Source organism: Canis lupus, chromosome 30 (genome assembly GCF_048164855.1).
Source record: "Canis lupus baileyi chromosome 30, mCanLup2.hap1, whole genome shotgun sequence".
Lineage (NCBI taxonomy): Eukaryota > Metazoa > Chordata > Mammalia > Carnivora > Canidae > Canis > Canis lupus.
In genome coordinates, this window is record NC_132867.1 from 43,143,474 (window position 1) to 43,162,148 (window position 18,675).

Sequence of the window (18,675 nt, forward strand, 5' to 3'; positions counted from 1 at the left end):
CAGCGTCCTGGCCGCGGGTGTGCTCAGCGCAGCCCCTCGCCTGTGGCTTTTGACTCGGAGCTAGCGCTTTCTCTGCAGTTTCTCTGGCCTGAACCCCTGGGGTGCTGCGTCCCCATGTCACCTTGAGCCCCGCCGAGCGCCCACGGATGCCCCACCTCACTTCCCAAAACCGGGGAGTCTCGGCGCTGCATCTGCACACTTGCTGCCGGCCGTGCTTTTCCGTTACCATGGTCTCGGGTGCGGAGTGGCGTCCGTGTCGTCTTTGGTGACGTGTCCTTGCCCACTTCATAGTGCTGCGTTCTGAGTTCTTTATACGTCGTGGATGCGACTGCTTGGTCGGTTATGTGATTTGTGACCTCTTCTCCCTGGCGACGCTGTCTCCTCCGTATAGGTCGCACCCTTTGCAGAGCAAAATCTAAAAAAAAATTTTTAAAGATTTTATTCATTTATTCATGAGACACACAGAGAGAGGCAGAGACACAGGCAGAGGGAGAAGCAGGCTCCTCCTGACGAGGGACTCAATCCCGGGACCCCGGGGTCACGCCCTGAGCCAAAGGCAGATGATCAACCGCTGAGCACCCGGGCGTCCCTGAAATTTAGTTTTAAGTTTTTTGCTTTTTTGTTTTGTTTTACTGGATCACACCAAGAGTTTTGCAGTCGATCTTTTTACATTTAGGTCTGTGATCCATTTTGAGTCACTTTTTTTTCTGTCCGAGGTTTCAGTCGAAGATGATCTGCATGTGTGTTGGGATCAGTTAATGTGACACACGTCGTTGGTTGTCTTGGTGCTGATGTCAGACCTCTTCCCACGGCGGTCGGCGGTCGGGTGTCTGGATTCTCCGTCCTGTTCGACTGACCAGGCCGCATGGGTTATATTACAGCCTCGTATCGGGTCGTGTGAAAATCACGATTTTATTCTGTTTTCAAATTATTTGGCTATTCTTGCTTCTCTGTCTTTCCACATACGTGTTAGAATCTTGCTGGTTGGTTGGTTGGGACGGTGGGCGAGTGTGTAGATGGCTGTGGGGGAACCGTGAGGTATGGGACTCGCTGGTCTGGAAAACCATCGGGCCGTGCCTACCGGCAGTTCCACGTAAAAACTCTTGCACGCACTTTCCTATCACCGCCGCTTGTACTGGCCGAAACGTGGAAATAACCCAGATGTCCATAATTAACGAAAGGGCAAGTAAAATACGGCTTATCCGTAAATGGGCTGCTTTGGCGGGAGAAAGGGCCACGGGACTGCTGAGCGCGGCTGAGTGCGGACCTTCCTTCACTCCGCGTGGCCCCTCCGTGGGGGTGTCCGGGGCAGCAACGCCACTGAGGCAGCACCCAAGTCGGTTCCCGGGGGCGGGTGGGGTTGGGACGGCGAGGACCTCGCGGTAGACGGTGATCGCTGCGCTCAGTGAATGTAGTAAAACCCGCTGAGCTGTGCGTTCTCAGGGGATAAACCTGTGGTTGTGCTTCGTGAGGCTCTCGTGGAGGTTTTAGGCGAGAACTGACCTCTCGACGCAGCCGTAGGGAGGCTGCGGTTGAGCGGCGCCGGTCTCCCGCCTGGGAGCTTGCCGGGCCCTCGGCCCTCTGAGGGCGCTGTCGGCCGCCTCGGGCCCTGGAAGCGTGTTGACACCTGCACGTTGCGCTCTCCGGGGGCCGGTGAAGCATTTTGTTTCCTGGGTGTTCAGGGCTCGTGCAGAGACGCGGTCAGTGTGCCCAGGTCCGCTTGTCCGTGACCCGGCCGACCTCAGGCTCTCGCCCCGTGAACCCTCCTGTGGGTGTTCTACGTGGACAGTCACGTCATCTGTGGCGAGTCTTGTCTCCTCTCCAGCGTGACACCGTTGATTCCCTTCCCTTGGCCTCTTGCGCAGGCTGGACCCCCGCCTGGTGCCCAGTGCCAGGGGCAGGGCCTCCGTCCGCCAGCGGCTCGTGCGCAGGCCCTGGGCTGACCGCTCGCTGCCCTTCCGGTCTCAGCTGCCAGGACTTTTCACCACGATTGCATGTTGAGTTTGTTACGCTTCTCCTTCACCTGTTGATCCGGTGACGTGTTTCTCCTTGTTTCCTCAGCCGACGGCGTATTACCGTGATCTTTGGGCGTGGACTGCGCTGCCGTCCCAGGGGGCCCCCAGTCAGTCGTGATGTCTTCATATTTTTATGTATTGTTGGATTCAGTTTGCCCATATTTTGTGGAGCATTTTTGCCTCTGAGTTCACGAGGGATCTTAGTCCGGAGGGTTTTTTGTGTGACGTAGTTTTGGCCTCAGAAAACGAGTTGGGACTTGTTCGCTCCTCCTCTTAATTTCTGGAGCAGATTACGTAGAGTTGGTGTCGTTTCTTCCTTAAATATTAATTATAATTCACCAGTGAAACCACTGGAGCCCAGGATGGGTCTTCTGGGGAAAGTTCTCAGTGGGGGACGTGGTGGTTCTGGTGCTGGGGGGCCCCCACCGAGCTGCTCCTGCGTCGAGGGGTCGCTGTCTGCCGAGCTGCCACCGGCTTCGCGCCGCGCATGGTGAAGCTCGGGCGGCGGGGGGCGAAGTCGGCCCGGCTGCCGGCAACCCGGGCCGTGCATTCCTCACTGCTGGAGGCCGCGGCTGTCCCTGGGACCCGAGCCCAGGCACACGTTTACCTTCAGAGGGAAGCTCACCAGGAAATCGGGGAATAAATTGTTACTGAGGAAGAATTGACAGATGCTGTGCTAGTGTCGGCGAGTAACACGGGGACTCGGAGCCCTGAGCCCCTGCGTCCGGGGAGCGTCTGTCGCCACCCGAGCTGCCGCGGCGTCCCCAGCACAGGACGCTGCCGCCCTTCGTCCCTTCCTCTGCCTCGTCCTCCCTCTGGCCGCCAGCCACTTTGTTCTGTTGCCCTGAGTCTCTTTCTAGTCTGTTTTGTTCTGTTATTTGTTCCAGTTTTTTAGGTTTGCATATAAGTGAGATGATACGGTATTGGGGTTTTTCTGTCTGACTCCTTTCACGTAGTGTAATGTTGTTGTTTTTTAATTGAAGATTCTATTTATTTATTCATTCAACACACGGAGAGAGGCAGAGACACAGGCAGAGGGAGAAGCAGGCTCCATGCAGGGAGCCCGATGGGGGACTCGATCCCGGGTCTCCGGGATCGCGCCCCAGGCCAAGGGCAGATGCTCAACCACTGAGCCCTGCAGGCACTTCTGAAATAAATATTTTTAATGAGTAAATTACAGACTGAGCATGAATTAGCGGAGCGTTGTCTCCCTGTCCAAGGGGACTCTCGTTCCTGGAGGGTGTCTTCCCAGCAGTGGCCAGGCCATGTGTTAGGACCAGGACAGCAAGCATGTGGCCTTCCTCTTCCTCATCCGGGGTCCCGCGAGGGCCCGTCCACAGGGTCCCCTCAGCCACGGGCTCCTCCTCCAGCTGTGCCCTGAGCTGGGGCTGGTGCGACCAGGCTGCCCTGCCCCGTGCCTGCAGGACAGGGGTCACCGAGCTCGCGGCCCCGTGCCAGGCGGTGGGGCGGCCCCTTGCTGTCTCACTGCGGGATCCTGCTCCTCTGTTGAGGGGCCCCTTGTGGGGCTCTGGGCGTCCTGCGCACACGGTGTCCAGCCGCGTGCATGTGCTCGGACGTGCGCCTGGTGGTGACGGCCTCTGCCTCCACGGCGCCCTCGCTGAGACGTCCAGGTGTGATTTGTTGGTGCCGCGGCGGAAGCAGGGACTCGGGAGTTAGCGTTTCTAGGACCAGAGGCTGTGTGTTGCTCAACAGGCTCAGTGCTTTGATTTCAGTGTTTGACAAGTGTTTGGGTTTTGTTCTTGGTAAAGCGCACCCGTTGTGCAGTCGTGCTCAAGTGCGCGTGTGTAGTCCCCACCGTGAGCGTCGAGCACCCGATAACACACGTGGCCACTCGGGGCTCCGAAAGGATGCGGATCAGGAACCCAGGGTGGCCACGCCGCGGCCTTCGGGAGATGAGCTCCAGCCCCTCCACTCACGGGGGCCTCAGCCTGGAAAGGTCCTGGGGGGCGGCCGAGGGGGACACGAGCTGTGTGAACGCGCCCTGACCCTGGGTCGGGGGTTCGCGTGGTATCTCCTGCTGACTCTGCCCTTGGCCGTTTCCCTCGATGCTGTTGCGTAGGAGCCGCTCCGTACACGGTGCGTCTGTGGTTTGTTGCAGAAGCCGGACAGGTGTGCGGGGAAGCAGGACGGGACGGCCTTGCCGAGCTCGGCGCGACAGCCAGACCCAGGACTGCCGCCAGCAGCCGCGCGCGAGGATGCAAACACCTGCGGCGTGCAAGTAAGGCCGGGCCGGGGGCCACCGGGTGCCTCCGCTTGCGGACCCTTACGTGTTTAAGGCTCTGTGTGCAGGGGCGGCCCCGTCGGTCGAGTGTCTGACTCTTGATGTAGCTCAGGCCGTGGGGTCCTGGGGTCGCGCCCTGCGTTGAGCCCCACGTGGGGGCCTGCTTGGGACTCCCCCCACCCCCGCCCCCACGCATGCCTTGCTCTTTCAGAAAAAAAAAAGACTTTGTATTTAGACCAGTTGGGGGTTGACTCCAGAGTCGAATGGAAGGTGTGAGCGTCCCCGGTGTTGAAAGCCGCACCCGATGAGCCCGTGGGCGGTGCGGTCTGGGATGGGGCCGCAGGCACCCTCCCCCGCGGCTCTCGACAGCAGCGCCCCCACCCTCTCCGCCTGCCGGTCTCCCCGACGCCCCAGGGTACTCTGAAAACGCCTGTTGGTTCGTGTGGCTGCAGAGGCATTGCCGTCCCGAGGGCGGAGCCGCCGTGTGCCTGTTGGCCGCAGGGAGCGCGGTTGGAGGGGGACACACTTGCAGCTGGTGTCGCTCCCGAGTGTGTGCGTGCGCAGTCAAGGCGCCCGGCTGCGTCGTTGAGGCCACGGTCCCCACAGCCCAAGAACACCCAGGTCGGCGATTCGCCGGTCGTTGTGTGGCCCGGGGTCCAAACGCTGAGCCCTCCCTTGAGGGGAAACGCATGTTGGAATCAGGTTACAAGGATGCGCCCCTGCTTCAGGGTATCCTGCGGCCCCCGGACGAGCCTCCACCCGCCGGGTGTGCACGGCCCTCGGGGTCACATTCAGGGGCCCTGGGAGGCCCTCACAGGCCCGGGAAGGATGTCTGCGCCGTCCTCTGCTGTAGGCCGTCCCTGGGGACCATGTGCATGGCTGCCTGAGGTGACAATTTGCCAAGGGGGGAAACTGTCTGCTTCTTTTTATTTCAAGTTTTTGAAGCTGTGCTTGTCTAGGTTCTTTGCAGCCGGCGTGAGCTCGAACCCGGAACCCTGGGTCCAGGGCCGCAGGCTCCACCGGCAGCCGCCCTGCGCCCCATCCAGGTGTTTGTAAAGCACAAGGGGACACGTGCCCCACGGCCTTTGTCCCGTGATCGGTTTGCTTTTTTATTTCTTTCAGATGGAGAAGTTGTACCTGCATTACTTGAGAGCAGAAAGCTTCAGGAAAGCTCTGATTTATCAGAAGAAGTACCTTTTGCTGCTGATTGGTGGATTCCAGGACTCCGAACAAGAGACGCTCTCCATGATCGCTCACCTGGGCGTATTTCCCTCCAAAGCTGATAAGAAGACGACCACGTCGCGCCCTTTCACGAGGTTCCGGACGGCTGTCAGGGTGGTGATCGCCATATTAAGGTAGCGCTGAGGCCCGCGCCGCCCCGAGTCCACGGGCAGGAGGCACACGGGGTGCCGGGTTGTGCCCCCCCATCCCGGGCCCCCCCAGGACGATGACGCTTGAGCCTCTAAGATTACGTGACGCCTGCCCCAAGGGCACGTTGTGCACAACTGTCGGCAGCACGCGGGGTTGGCTTTTCCTCACCAAATCCGGCTTCCGCTCGACGGCCGCGTGCTGGGTCCCGTGTGATGACGGGCACGGCCGATGGGGTTGAAACTGCGTCCCACCGCTCCCCGTGGCCGCATCCCGCGTTCTAGTGACACGTGTGCTCCGTCCGGGGGGCCGTGGGCCCATCTCCAGGAGGGCAAGGGGGGGTCCTGCTGCCTCAGCGCCATCTGTGGCCCTGGCTGGTTTGCACGGGGTCATGTGGGGGCAGGTGTGGGGCCTCGGGTGTGACTGGGGATCCGGGCCTGTTCATACCGGTGATGAAATCGGTCCTGTGTCCTGATGCGGAATTTCTTGGAACGTTTGTCCCACTGAGGATTGGGGGATCGTAGGGCCGCGTGTGCCCGTGACGCCCTGGGGCCTCCCTCAGGCCGGGTGGGCTGGCTCCCCAGGTCTGCCGAGCACCGGGCCGGGGGGGCGGGGGGAGCCCTGCCCTGTGGAGACCGCGGGCGCGGGAGGCGGCCTCAGGGCGCGGTCCCCTCGACTCCGGGTTCTGACCGCAGCCCCCACCTGTCCGTCCGCCCGCCCGCCCGCCCCGCGTGTTTGCAGAGGCTGCGCTGGGCCAGGAAGCCTGGCGGTGCCACGTGGGACGGGCCAGCAGCTTCCCTTCCCTTCCCTTCCTTTCCCGTCGCGCGGGCAGCGTTCCAGCAGCTGTGGTTTGATGCGAATCAGAAAGTGCCTCCCTGGAGCCGGGGTCGGGGCCCGGGGCGGCGGGCGGGAGGCCACAGCGCCGCGTCCCCGGGCACCACCCGGCTGGGCCTCCCTTGTGCCCCCCTGAGCCGTCGGGGCTGGGCCGCTGGGCGTCAGGGCTGACCTGCACTCGCTGCTGCCTTTGCAGCCGTTGTGCTCTGGTTTCCAGCCTTTCGTGTCCTTCCTCTTCCGCGCAGATTACGCTTTCTGGTTAAGAAGTGGCAAGAGGTGGATCGGAGAGGCACCGCCACGCACGGCCGAGCGCCGCGTCCAGGTGGGCCCACTGCCCCGCGAGCGGACGGCGAGGTGGCTCCTGGAGGGAGGTGGTGCGGGTGCTGGGCGGACGCCGGCCGGTGCTGGGACAGCGCGGAGACCTGAGTGCACGGTCGCCGTCGTGACGAAAGGTGTCGGGAGCCGACTGCCTGCTGCCCCCGTGTCACCGTGTCCCCGTCGGGCACGCGGCCCGGCCGCCCGTCAGCCCTGGTTCCCATGTGATATTTCCTGGAATTAAAATGGCTTCTTGGCCTCCGGAGACCTTGCTGCCCCAGGTCCGGGGCCCCTCCGTCCCCTCGAGCCCCTCGCTGCCCCACAGGTCACGGGCGCCACCGAGCGGTCCAGTCGGGTCAGCCCCGGGTCAGCTCCCGCGGCGCAGTACAGAGATCAAAACTCAGGCCGCCTCCGGGGCTTTTTAAAACATGATTTTTACAAATCGGTTATTTTAAAAATGCTTTGAAATTGCCGTGCAGACTCTTAAAAGTTCATAGATTTTGAATTTTGGTAGAAGGGCCTCTCTGCTCACGGGTGTTCCTCTGTTTCCTGTTCTCGGGGAGAAGGGCTCCCGGCACCACGGCAGCAGCCCCCGCCCGCAGCCAGCAGGTCGCCCCCGACCCGGGACACATCCTGCAGCCGCTCCGGGGACCGAGCGCCCAAGGCCTCCCCGGGCAGGAGGCACAGGTGAGTGTGGCCACTGCGCGCCAGGGCCCGCTGGGCTGGGCTGCACGTGTCCTGGGGACCCGGGGTGACGTGAGCCGTCCCAGGGCCGCGGGAGACACCGGGCCCCTGTGGGGAGGCCTGCAGCCTCCACTTAGGACAGCAGAGGCCTGGAGGTTGCTGGTCGGTGCAGGTAGGTCCGGCCCTCGGCGACCCATGCGCCCCTGGAGGCTGCGGGGACGGGGCCGCGGCTGGGACTGGCCATCGGGGTTTCCCTGCGAAGCATGGGACGGCTTCGCTCTGCAGAGGGAACCACGCGAGCGTCTACTCAGGCGCCGGGACGAGGGAAGCCGTCGGAGCCGTGTCGTTTCCACCACGATCTCCCAGGATTTGTAACAAAGCACACTTGAGTTTGTGTCTCCGTGGTGTCGGCACCTGCGTCTGGAATCCTCCGTGCCAGCGTGTCCCGCTCTCGGCCCCTGCGTGAGCCCTCGCCCCACACCCCGGCTGATGGGGCATCTCCGTGCACGCTGCACCTGGGCGTCTGGTGTGGCCGTCCCGCCCTCGCACAGGCGCCCCGTGGAGCCGCAGGCGTGTGCTCCCGCCGTGCCGACCACATGTGCCTGGCTCCGGCCTGGCCCCCCGCAGCCGGGGTCGTGAGATGGAGCCCGTGTCAGCGGGGGCCCGCCAGGTTCCCTCCCGGGGCTCACTCCCTCAGGGACTTTATTTTATTTTATTATTTTTTTTTTCCCTTGGGGTCTTTAAATAACAGACTGGTGTACGGGGATTCTTACTCATTATAACTCATTTTATAGAAGTTGGGTTTTGTGTTTACTATTTAAGGTTTTAGTTATTTATTCATGAGAGACATGGAGAGAGGCAGAGACACAGGTAGAGGGAGAAGCAGGCTCCCTGCGGGGACCCCAATGTGGGACTCGATCTCGGGGCCCCGGGGTCACGCCCTGACCACCCAGGCATCCCCAGAAGTCGGTTCTAGAACCTCACACTGCACTTTAGAACCATGCCTGACTTGGGCTCCCGGCCGCGCGGTGGGCGGAGGCGGTGGAGGCAGCACACGTGTGTGCACGCTTCAGGCTCTGCCATGGCGGGAGAGGCTCTGCGGGGAACACCGTCCGGTCCGCCCCCGCCACGCTCTCCGTGCTCAGGACACTCGCGTGTCTTCGCAGATCCACTCCGTCCCCGGATTCAAGATCACAAGGGTCCCCGGCTGCTTCTCAAGATCCCGAGCGCTCCCTGACGGAGTATATTCACCACCTGGAGGTGATCCAGCAGCGGCTGGGCGGGGCGGCCGCAGGTGAGGGTCTCCGCCGGACGCCCCGGGCCCGGCCCAGCCCACGGTCGCTGCCGCCGTGTCCCTGTGTCCCGGGAGGGGGAGGGCGATGGCAGGTGGCGGCGCCGCCCATGCGTGGAGGCCGGGGACCGCGGGCTCCGTCCCCCCCACCCCTTCCCACACGAGGCGCCACACAGCGGCGGCATCTCTACGGTCAGGACCTGAGCCGTCGTGTGTCCTGTGGTTCTTGTTCTTACCATGAGCGAGACGAGCTCAGGGCCCCGGCCCAGAACTCAGCAGCTCTCCTTTAAAGTCCCGTGGAGGGATCCCTGGGTGGCTCAGCGGTTTGGTGCCTGCCTTTGGCCCAGGGTGTGATCCTGGAGTCCCAGGATCGAGTCCCGCGTCAGGCTCCTGGCATGGAGCCTGCTTCTCCCTCTGCCTGTCTCTCTCTCTCTCTCTCTCTCTCTCTCTCTCTCTCTCTGTGACTATCATAAATAAAAAAAAAAAAAAAAAAAAAAGTCCCGTGGAGATGCTGAACTGACGGCCGTGTCGTTTTCTTTCTTTCTTTCTTTTTTTTTTTTTTTTTTTCCCGTGTCGTTTTCATTTCTAGATTCCGGTTCAAAGAAATCCTGCTGCCAGAGGATGAAACAGTGAATAAAATCCTTGGGGCTCTTTGCTGTGGCGGCTCTATTTGAGGAACAGAGTTCTTTCCGTTTTCCTAAGGACGGCGGCGCCTGGGAACCCGCCCCCGGGAGGAGGCCGCGCGGAGCGTCTCGGTCACTGCTGTGCTTTAGCTCCTGCCCGGGTCGTGTGCGTGAGTGACGGGCGCCCCGGCCTTGCCTCCACGCGCGAGCGGAGACCGGCCTCCCGCTGGTTATTTCCTTGAGCGCACGGAGGGGAGCTTGGCTGCAGAACAGAAACAATAAAACGACAGCACTGTCTCACGTGGGAACGGCCCTTGTGTTGTTTTTTTCATTTTATCCAATTTGCTTTGTAATTGGTGAAAACCCAAAACCTTGACTTAGAATTTGTTGAAGTGTGCGTCAGCTTTTGGTGGATCGCCGCGAGCTCCTCGCCCGGCACAGAGAGACGACCGCCTGCCCGCGTGGCCTTCCCCGCTTTCCGCCCGTTTCCCGTGGTGGGACCTTGCACGTGCACGTGTTCCGCTGCCTCTGGGGTGGTTTTACTCCTGAGAGGCCCAGAGAGGGAGACGCAGGCAGGGGGAGGAGCAGGCTCCACGCGGGGAGCCCGACGCGGGACTCGGTCCCGGGACCGTGGGTCACGCCCTGGGCCGAAGGGAGGGGCTCCACCGTGGAGCCGCCCAGGGGTCCTGCTGGCGTGGGTGTTGCCACAGCACGGCTCTTTCTGGGTGACCGCGCGTTTCCATGACAGGTTTCCCTCTCGCCTCCGACACGCGCACGGCTGCATGAGGGAGGCGACGGCGGGGATGCTGCCTGAGGGGTGCGCCTCCTGCCCTCACAGCGACCGCACAGCCGGGGGGCCTGTTCCCTGGAGGAGACGCGGCCCAACGGGCGAGCGGCCTGCGGTGGTGCTGGGGTCCCCGGGGTGACCCTGAGGCTGCGCATAAGGGAGTTGTTCACTGTGGCTCTGGGGCGAGCTGGCAGGTGACAGTCCTGCTTTCTTAGGTGTTGGGCACGGAACCGTTTAGAATAAGGAGCCGCGTCAGGGAGACACACCAGCACCACGTGGGACCCCCCCCGACCCCTGCATGCCCGTCAGGACGGCCACCGTCGGGAGGCGACAGGTGCAGGGAGGATGTGGAGAAAGGGGAGCCTCTCTGCGGCTGGTGGGAACGCAGGCGGGCGGCCACTGTGGGGACGGGAGGGGGTGGCCTTGGGGAGCCGGACACAGAGCTGCCCTACGATCCCGAAAGTGCACTGCTGGGTACCGACCCCGCAGCCCAGAGGCGGTGAGCTGCAGGGGCACCTGCACCCCGCGTTCCCAGGGGCCGTGTCCACGGGGGCCGCGCCACCGGAGGAGCCTCGACATCCACGGACAGATGCTGGAGGGAGGAGACGTGGTCCCTGCGCACCCCGGGTGTCACTCGCCGTCAGAGGGGGGAGATCTCGCCATTTACACCGACGTGGGGGGAGCCGAGGGCGTGATGCCGAGGGGGGCGAGTCGGCCGGGGAGAGACATGATCACACGGCCTCCCTCATACGGGGACTAGAGGAAACAGCCCAGAGGGTCACGGGAAGGAGGGAAAGTGAAACAGGACGAATCAGAGAGGGAGACAAACCCGGAGAGACTGGCCCGCCCTCGCTGGAGGAGGTCGTCGGGGTCAATGCCCGGCCCTGGGCTGGCCCCGAGCCGACCTGGGCAATCAGTTGGAGGCTGCTCACTCCCTGCCCGTCCTTGGTCCTTGGAAAGTGTGCTCCGCCCTGTGTTCCCACTGTGGGGACTGTTCCGAGGACGCGTAGCCACGTGGATCCATCTGGATCATGCAGGTGCTGAATCCAGTGAAGGCTTCTATAGGAACTTCTAACTGGAGGGTGGGTGTGGAGGCCTGCTGGTCTCGGGCTGCCCAGGACGGGCCTCGGAGGAAGCCCCCCACCGACGGGGAGCGCCCGCCTCGTCCCCCCACCCCGTGACCCGTGGTGCACGGGGCCAGGTTGTGAGCCCGCAGGCGCATCCCATCAGGGGCAGCCTGTGGCCTTAGCCCGAGAGCAGTGGCCCCGAGGACCGTCCTCCCGCCAGGCTGCCGGCTCCTGCGGGTCCACAGGCAGAGCCTTCCGTCACGTGTGCTAGTTGAACCCCCAGGTTCCCTTTCATTTTCTAACGTGTTTTTTTATGTCTTATTTAATTAAAAAAAATTTTTAGATGATCTCCGTGCCCAACCTGGCGCTTGAACTTACAGGAGCGAGATCAGGAGTTGCATGTGTTACTGCCTGGGCCAACCAGGGGCCCCTACTTTTTACTTTTTGATGGAACAAAGTGTTCTTAACTTATGCTTTTATTTCTAACGCATTGTTATTAGTTTTTTTTAAATTTACTTTATAGTTTCATATTTGTTTTTTACTTTTTGTTATTAAGTAGGCTCCACGCCCAACGTGGGGCTTGAACACAAGGATCAAGAATCACACTTCACCCACTGCGCCAACCAGGCACCTTTTTATTCATTCATTTATTTTAAAGATTTTATTTTTAGGTCATCTCTACACTCCACACGAGGCTTGAACTCACAACCCCGAGACCGAGAGTCAGGGCTCCACGGACCCAAGCAGCCACGTGCAGCCCGTATCTGTGCTTCCAATTGAAGCGTAGCTGACGTGCAATGTTCCATCCGTTTCAGGCGTGCGACATCGAGGCTTTTCTACGTTATCACCGTGATCGGTGTGGCCACCACGTGTTACACTCGTCACTTGGGCGTTATCGACTGTGCTCCCCAGGCGGCGCTTCGCATCCCCGTGACTCATTTACTTAATAACTGGGAGTTTCTGCCTCTTCATCCCCTTTATCTACTTCACCCCCCCCCCCTGCAGCCACCAGTTCTTTGTATTTATGAGTCTGTTTCTCTTTGTTGTTTGCTTTGTTTCTTAGATTCTCTCTGGCTCATGTCACGCAGCACGATACCCTCTAGCTCCCTCCACGTCCCCCCGCGGCGAATGGCAAGATTCCATTCTTTCTGGCGGCTGAGTAATAGTCCATTGTGTACATTTACCCCATTTACCCCCCCTCCTCAGCCAGCCAGCCGTCGATGGGCACGTGGGCTGCGTCCATATCTTGGTTTCCGTAGCTACTGCTACAGGAAATGTAGGTGTTTTTATTTATTTTATTTATTTATTTATTTTTAATGTAGGTGTTTCTAAGTTAGTGTTTTAATTCTTTTTTTTTTTTTTTAATTTTTATTTATTTATGATAGTCACAGAGAGAGAGAGAGAGAGGCAGAGACATAGGCAGAGGGAGAAGCAGGCTCCATGCACCGGGAGCCCGATGTGGGATTCGATCCCGGGTCTCCAAGATCGCGCCCTGGGCCAAAGGCAGGCGCCAAACCGCTGCGCCACCCAGGGATCCCAGTGTTTTAATTCTTTAGTTTCTCAATCGCGGGAGCAGTACCAGGACACCAACACGGATCACCTGGGTCCCCCAGACCTCCCCGTTGTGTAATTAGCATGATAGCACGCCTACCTTCTCCCCTTTCAAGACAACGACTCCTCCCCTTGCCTGCTGGTTCCCGGATGCCAGGACCCACGGTTCCCAGACCTCCGTAGTTCGTAATCCAGTGGACACTTGCTGTGTTCCCTGGTGAGTGTCCTTTTTGCGAGGCAGGACCTCTACCCTGCAGTCTGGACTCAGGAAGACAGGAAGCAGAAACTTCCCGAGTGGATCTCTGGGGGCAGCGCTAAGTGGGACCACTCGTGTTTGCGCCCCTTGGATTTCAGCTCCTGTGTCCTTCCTGTTGGGAACACCGCGCCATATTAAGGTCTTCGTGGCCCCTGTCTTCGCAGGTATCAATTCCTACTTTGGCGCGTCAGCTTTGGCTTGGGCTGGGTGGCCCGGTGCTCTGGCGGGCAGCAGATGCCGTGGATTCCACGGCGCCAGGGGAGCAGATACTCCGTAAGGCCCTGCCGGCTGGTATCTGTGGGCACGAAGGCCAAACTTATATATAGACTGTGAGTGTGTTCCCGTGAAAATGACGCCTGGCGCTTCCAGGCTGGAAGAGCTCCAACACGGTAGAGTTGGTCGCAGGAGCTTCTCGCTGTGAGGAGCCACGGTGGGAGCTCAGCATCCGTCCTGGGCTGGCAGGTTAGACACCGAGTGGCAGCTCATGGCCGGATCAGCTTCAGCCAGAAGACTCACACGGCAGGGCCCGGCGTGGCCTCCACTCTCACGCTCTGGCCGTGCAGTCCTTCTGCCCGTTGTGCCAATACTAGGGTTGCCAATGACAGCCTCTGTCCAGGTGACTGGCATTGTGTCTCCTGTTTAATACTCCCGCAGAGGGTCTCTGGGCATCAGCATTTTATACAAAGACCGTCCCCCTTGGCGCCTATTCCCATAGGCCTGCCCCCACGCCTCATCCCAGATCTCCTTGTCCCCAGCCTCTAATTATTTTTGTTCCTAGCCCTAGCCAGTCACCCAGGTCATCCGATGCTGCCTAGGGTCCGTATATATTCTCACCTTGGTTTGCTTGTTACATAAAAAAAGAATGGGAGCTTTGCCTCTTGGGAGGATATACCCTTACCACTGTCTTACATGCTATCTTTCCTTTTTTTTTTTAAAGATTTTATTTATTTATTCGTGAGAGACACACAGAGAGAGAGAGGCAGAGACACAGGCAGAGGGAGAAGCAGGCTCCCTGCAGGGAGCCCGACGTGGGACTCGATCCCAGGACCCCTGGATCACGCCCTGGGCGGAAGGCGGTGCTGTACCGCTGAGTCCCCCGGGCGTCCCCTCTCCTGCTGAGTCCTGTTTCCATCTTATGACGGGCTGTTGCCGGGCCCAGCTGACCCGGAGACTCTGACAGCCCATCTTGTAATGGGCTATTTTGGCTGCACGGTGATCTGAGTGTCCCAAGGTCCAGTGTTCCCTCTCTATCGAAGCACAGCAGCAAACCAGGATATTTTTTCCCCAAAAGGCATATAAATTTTCTGCTCTAACTGGTGTGCCAGAAGCTCATGGTCCTGAGTTGTGAGTCTCCTACTTGGACATGCCAGAAACTTCACACTGCGTTGTTCCTCACTCCGGTAACCACCGATGCCACCTGCTAGACCATAGGACTCAGGTGGCGGAGCCACTTGCATCACAGCCTAGACCTATCACGGCCTCTGTTCACTACCTGCCCCCCCCACCCCCGGGCTGCTCTAGCCGGAGCACCATGGTACGGCCCAGGTACACAGGCATCAGGACTCTGGGCTCTTCTCAAAGCTGACGGTTTTCCAAATCATTCCGTATTAGAGTCCGAGCTGGATTCCTAGGTGTGGAACGTGCTGCTTCCAGAACCTGAAGAGGTCCAACAGTGTCTTGCTTCCTAATTGTTGAGGAGGAAGATGCAATAATCGTCTTTTACTTCTGGAAAGGATGCCCTGGGCCACCACGGGATCCCTCACAATATTATGGAGGTAGCAGGCCCCGAATTTTCACAGGGTTTGGGATTTCCTTCCTGTAGTACCTGTGTCTTACCAGGGTCTCCAGCATCTTCGCCTCGCGCTCATCTGGCCGAACAGTATGTTGTTATTGATGGGATGGGACCATGCAGTCGTCAGCAGACCCTTCAGGCCAAACTCTGTTCCACACGTTCCACAATCTGGGGCCCACAGCAACTGTCAGACGTGTGAGAAAATGAGTAACCGAGAGGGACGATTCTGATTTGCGCCACCGAGAGTGTGGTGATTTGTTACGCAACCCTAGATCCGCCATCAAGCTAGCAGCCCTCCCTTAGGCAGGTTCACACCCCGTCTTCGCGTAGGTGTAAACGCCATGTCCTACAAGATTGCATATAAGCCAGGAAAGTCTTCTGCTCAATTTTATTATTTTAAAACATTTATTCAAATTCAATTAGCATATAGTGTATTACTAGCCTCAGAGGCAGAGGTCAGTGACTCAGCAGTTGAGTAGAACGCCCGGTGCTCACGACGCCACGTGCCCTCCTCGACGCCCATCCCCCGTGACCCCGTCCCCCACCTCCTCCCTGCAGTGACCCTCAGTTGGTCTCCTGGAGTCAGAAGTCTCTCAGGGTTTGTCTCCCTCTCTGACTTCATCGTTTTATTCTTCCCCTCCCTTCCCCTGTGATCCTGTTTTGTCTCTTCAATTCCACATCTGAGGGAAACCATGGGTAGTTGCCTTTCTCCAAGTAGCTTATTTCAGGAGCGTAATGCCCTCTCGCTCATCTGTGTTGTTGTAAATGGCAAGATTTCGTCCTCGCTGACGGCTGAGTGGTGTCCTGGTGTGTATAGACCGCGTCTCCTTCCTCCATCATCTGTCGATGGACGTCTGAGCTCCTCCCACAGTGTGGCCCCTTTGGACACGGCTGCTGTGAACACTGGGGTGCAGGTGCCCCTCGGGATCATTACGTTTGTCTTCTGCTGAATTTTACATTGCAGCTCCCATCTGATTTCTTCAAGAGTCATGCTCATGAATTAACGATGTTGGCGCCACCACTCATTCATGATCCAGGCCCACACAAATCGTCCCAGTTCCTGGCAGTACTTGCTGGCTGGGTCCCAACAGCTTGTTAACGGGTTGAATTCTTTTTTTAGGATTTTATTTATTTATTCATGAGACGCAGAGAGAGAGGCAGAGACACAGGCAGGGGGAGAAGCAGGCTCCATACAGGGAGCCCGACATGGGACTCAATCCCAGATCTCTGGGATCACACCCCGGGCCTAAAGCGGTGCTAAACTGCTGAGCCACCCAGGCTGCCCAGTGGATTGAATTCTATCCCAGAAAAGATGTTGAAGTACTAAGCCCAAGTACCTGTGAATGTGACCTTATTTGGAAATAGGGTCTTTGCAGATGACCAAGGTCAGATGAATTCATCAGGGTTGGGTTCTAATTCAATATGACTGGTGTCCTGATAAGTAGGGGAAATTTGAACACAGGAACAGACACACGTAGGGGAAAAGCCATGTGGGTCTGAAGGCTGATGTGACGCCCCTCCAAGCCAAGGACAGCAAACACTGCCAGCAAACCGCGAGAAGCTGGGAGAGACAAATGACATCTCAGACCCTCAGAAGGAACCAGCCACGCGGTCATCTTTTTTTTTTTTTTAACTGTATTTTTTTTTAGTAACTTTTACTCCCAATCTGGGGCTCTAGCTCATGAGCCCTGGATGAAGAATCGCATGCTCTTCTGAGCCAGCCGGGTGCCCCCCTGCTATCATCTTGTTCTGACTTCTGGCCTCCAGAGACAATAAATTCCTGGTAAACCACCCTGTTTGTGGTGCTCTGTTAGTGCAGCCCAAGCAAACTAGTACAACACACAGTTCCTGTGAGGGGGAGGGGCTAGAGTTCCCTTTCTTTTATTTATTTATTATAGTCACAGAGAGAGAGAGAGAGAGAGAGAGAGAGAGAGAGAGAGAGAGAGGCAGAGACATAGGCAGAGGGAGAAGCAGGCTCCATGCACCGGGAGCCTGACGTGGGATTCGATCTCGGGTCTCCAGGATCGCGCCCTGGGCTAAACCGCTGCGCCACCCAGGGATCCCATCTTTTTTTTTTTTAATAAAATATTTTTTATTGGTGTTCAATTTACCAACATACAGAATAACACCCAGTGCTCATCCCGTCAAGTGCCCCCCTCAGTGCCCGTCACCCGGTCACCCCCACCCCCCGCCCTCCTCCCCTTCCAACACCCCCAGTTCATTTCCCAGAGTTAGGAGTCTTTATGTTCTGTCTCCATTTCTGATATTTCTCACACATTTCTTCTCCCTTCCCTTATATTCCCTTTCGCTATTATTTATATTCCCCAAATGAATGAAAACATACACTGTTTGTCCTTTAGAGTTCCCTTTCAATCTCATGTTTCCAGCCAAATTATCCCCCGAAAATACCTGTGATTATATGCTTAGTGTCCAGCGGGTGCGAGGAAGCAGTGCTAGGTAACGAGGGAGAGGTGAGGCTCGCGGTAGGCTGGGGAGGCAAAACCTCTGAAGGTAGCCAGCCAGGTAGCAAATCCCTCCAACCCGTGTGTCCTGGCCCCAGCTTTCCCCGACCAGGTTACCAGACTTAGCATGACCGAGCTGCCTCGGTTGGATGCTTACGGTCTTTGAGGAGTTAGTCCCTGGGCCTGGCCCTTGACTTTATGTGTCTCAATGTGGGAGATGGTTTTTTTTTAAGATTATTTATTTATTTATTCATGAGAGACACAGAGAGAGAGAGGCAGAGACACAGGCTGAGGGAGAAGCAGGCAGCATGTGAGGAGCCCAATGTGGGACTCGATCCCAGGACCCCGGGGTCACGCCCTGGGCTGAAGGCAGGCGCTAAACCACCAGGGCTGCCCAGATTGTTTCTTTATATGCAACCAAAGAGACTCCATGCCATTCAGTTGTTGTGAGCCACCAACTCTCTGTTGTTTTTCTTAAAAAAAAAAAATGAATAAAGTAGGTTCCACGTCCACCCTGGAGCCCAAGGCAGGGCTTGAACTCGTGACCCCGAGGTCCGAGCTGGAGGCTTAGCTGACTGAGCCCCAGGGAGGCCCCTCGTTTTTTCCTCAAGGTCATCAACGGTTCAAGGAGGAGCGGCCCATCCGCTGCGCCTCATAGAAGCTACTGCCCCGCGAAGGCTTGCACCGGCCGCCCGGCTGCTCACCTGCAGCAGGTGCCCGCAGCCGGGCCGGGCCGGGAGGGGGCGCGACCCCGGGGGTCCCTGCGGCCTGCAGGTGCACCTGCCCCGGGCGCCCCCTCCCGAGGTCAGGCCGCGGTGAGGCCGAGGTCAGGCCGAGGTCAGGCCGCGGTGAGGCCGAGGTCAGGCGGAGGTGAGGCCGAGGTCAGGCCGCGGGCGGGAGCGAGCTGACCCGGGAGGACCTGGGCGGGGTCCCCGCGGGGCGCCTGCTCCTGCCCGGCCTGGCCTCCGCCCGTCCCTGCGGCTCTCGCCGACGAATACATAAAATCTTAAAAACAGGAGAAATAAGCTGAAAGCCTGGGACCGAGGCCGCAGCCCCGCCGCGCGCCCGCCCGCCCGCCTCCCCAGCCGGCCCCGCCCCGCGGCCTCAGAGCCAATGGGCGCGAGCCTCGCTGTTGCTGGGCGGGCCGCCGCCCCGAGCCCCGCCCCCGGCCCGCGCACGCGCACTGCCCTCCCGCCCCGCCCCGCCCCGCCGCGCCCCGCCCCGCCCCGCCCCGCGCACGCGCGCTCCGCGTCGGGCCTGCCGGGCGCTCGGGGGCGCGCGGGGTGGCGGCGGGGCGGCCTCGTGCTCGCGCCCGTGCTCGCGGCCGCGCCCCACCCGCCGCCTCGGCTCCGCGGGGCCCTGCCGGGTCGGGCTGAGGGCCGCGAGGG

The 18,675-nt window shown here is 59.4% G+C and overlaps 1 protein-coding gene across 10 annotated transcripts in view; it reads left to right on the top strand.

Moving 5' to 3' along the window:
- PCNT (pericentrin) overlaps positions 1-9,680 on the top strand; it is a 100,915-nt gene extending 91,235 nt beyond the window's left edge. For 7 of the 10 annotated variants that reach the window (XM_072807257.1, XM_072807253.1, XM_072807260.1 and 4 more), the window contains 7 exons: positions 4,135-4,254; positions 5,380-5,612; positions 6,705-6,781; positions 7,341-7,461; positions 7,744-7,920; positions 8,625-8,752; positions 9,339-9,680. In XM_072807257.1, the coding sequence (XP_072663358.1) occupies positions 4,135-4,254; positions 5,380-5,612; positions 6,705-6,781; positions 7,341-7,461; positions 7,744-7,920; positions 8,625-8,752; positions 9,339-9,382 (900 nt within the window). In that variant the 3' untranslated portion in view covers positions 9,383-9,680. The remainder of the gene's footprint in view (positions 1-4,134; positions 4,255-5,379; positions 5,613-6,704; positions 6,782-7,340; positions 7,462-7,743; positions 7,921-8,624; positions 8,753-9,338) is intronic. The other 3 variants (XM_072807258.1, XM_072807259.1, XM_072807261.1) reach the window with 3 other exon arrangements.
- The last annotated feature ends 8,995 nt before the right edge of the window (positions 9,681-18,675 follow it).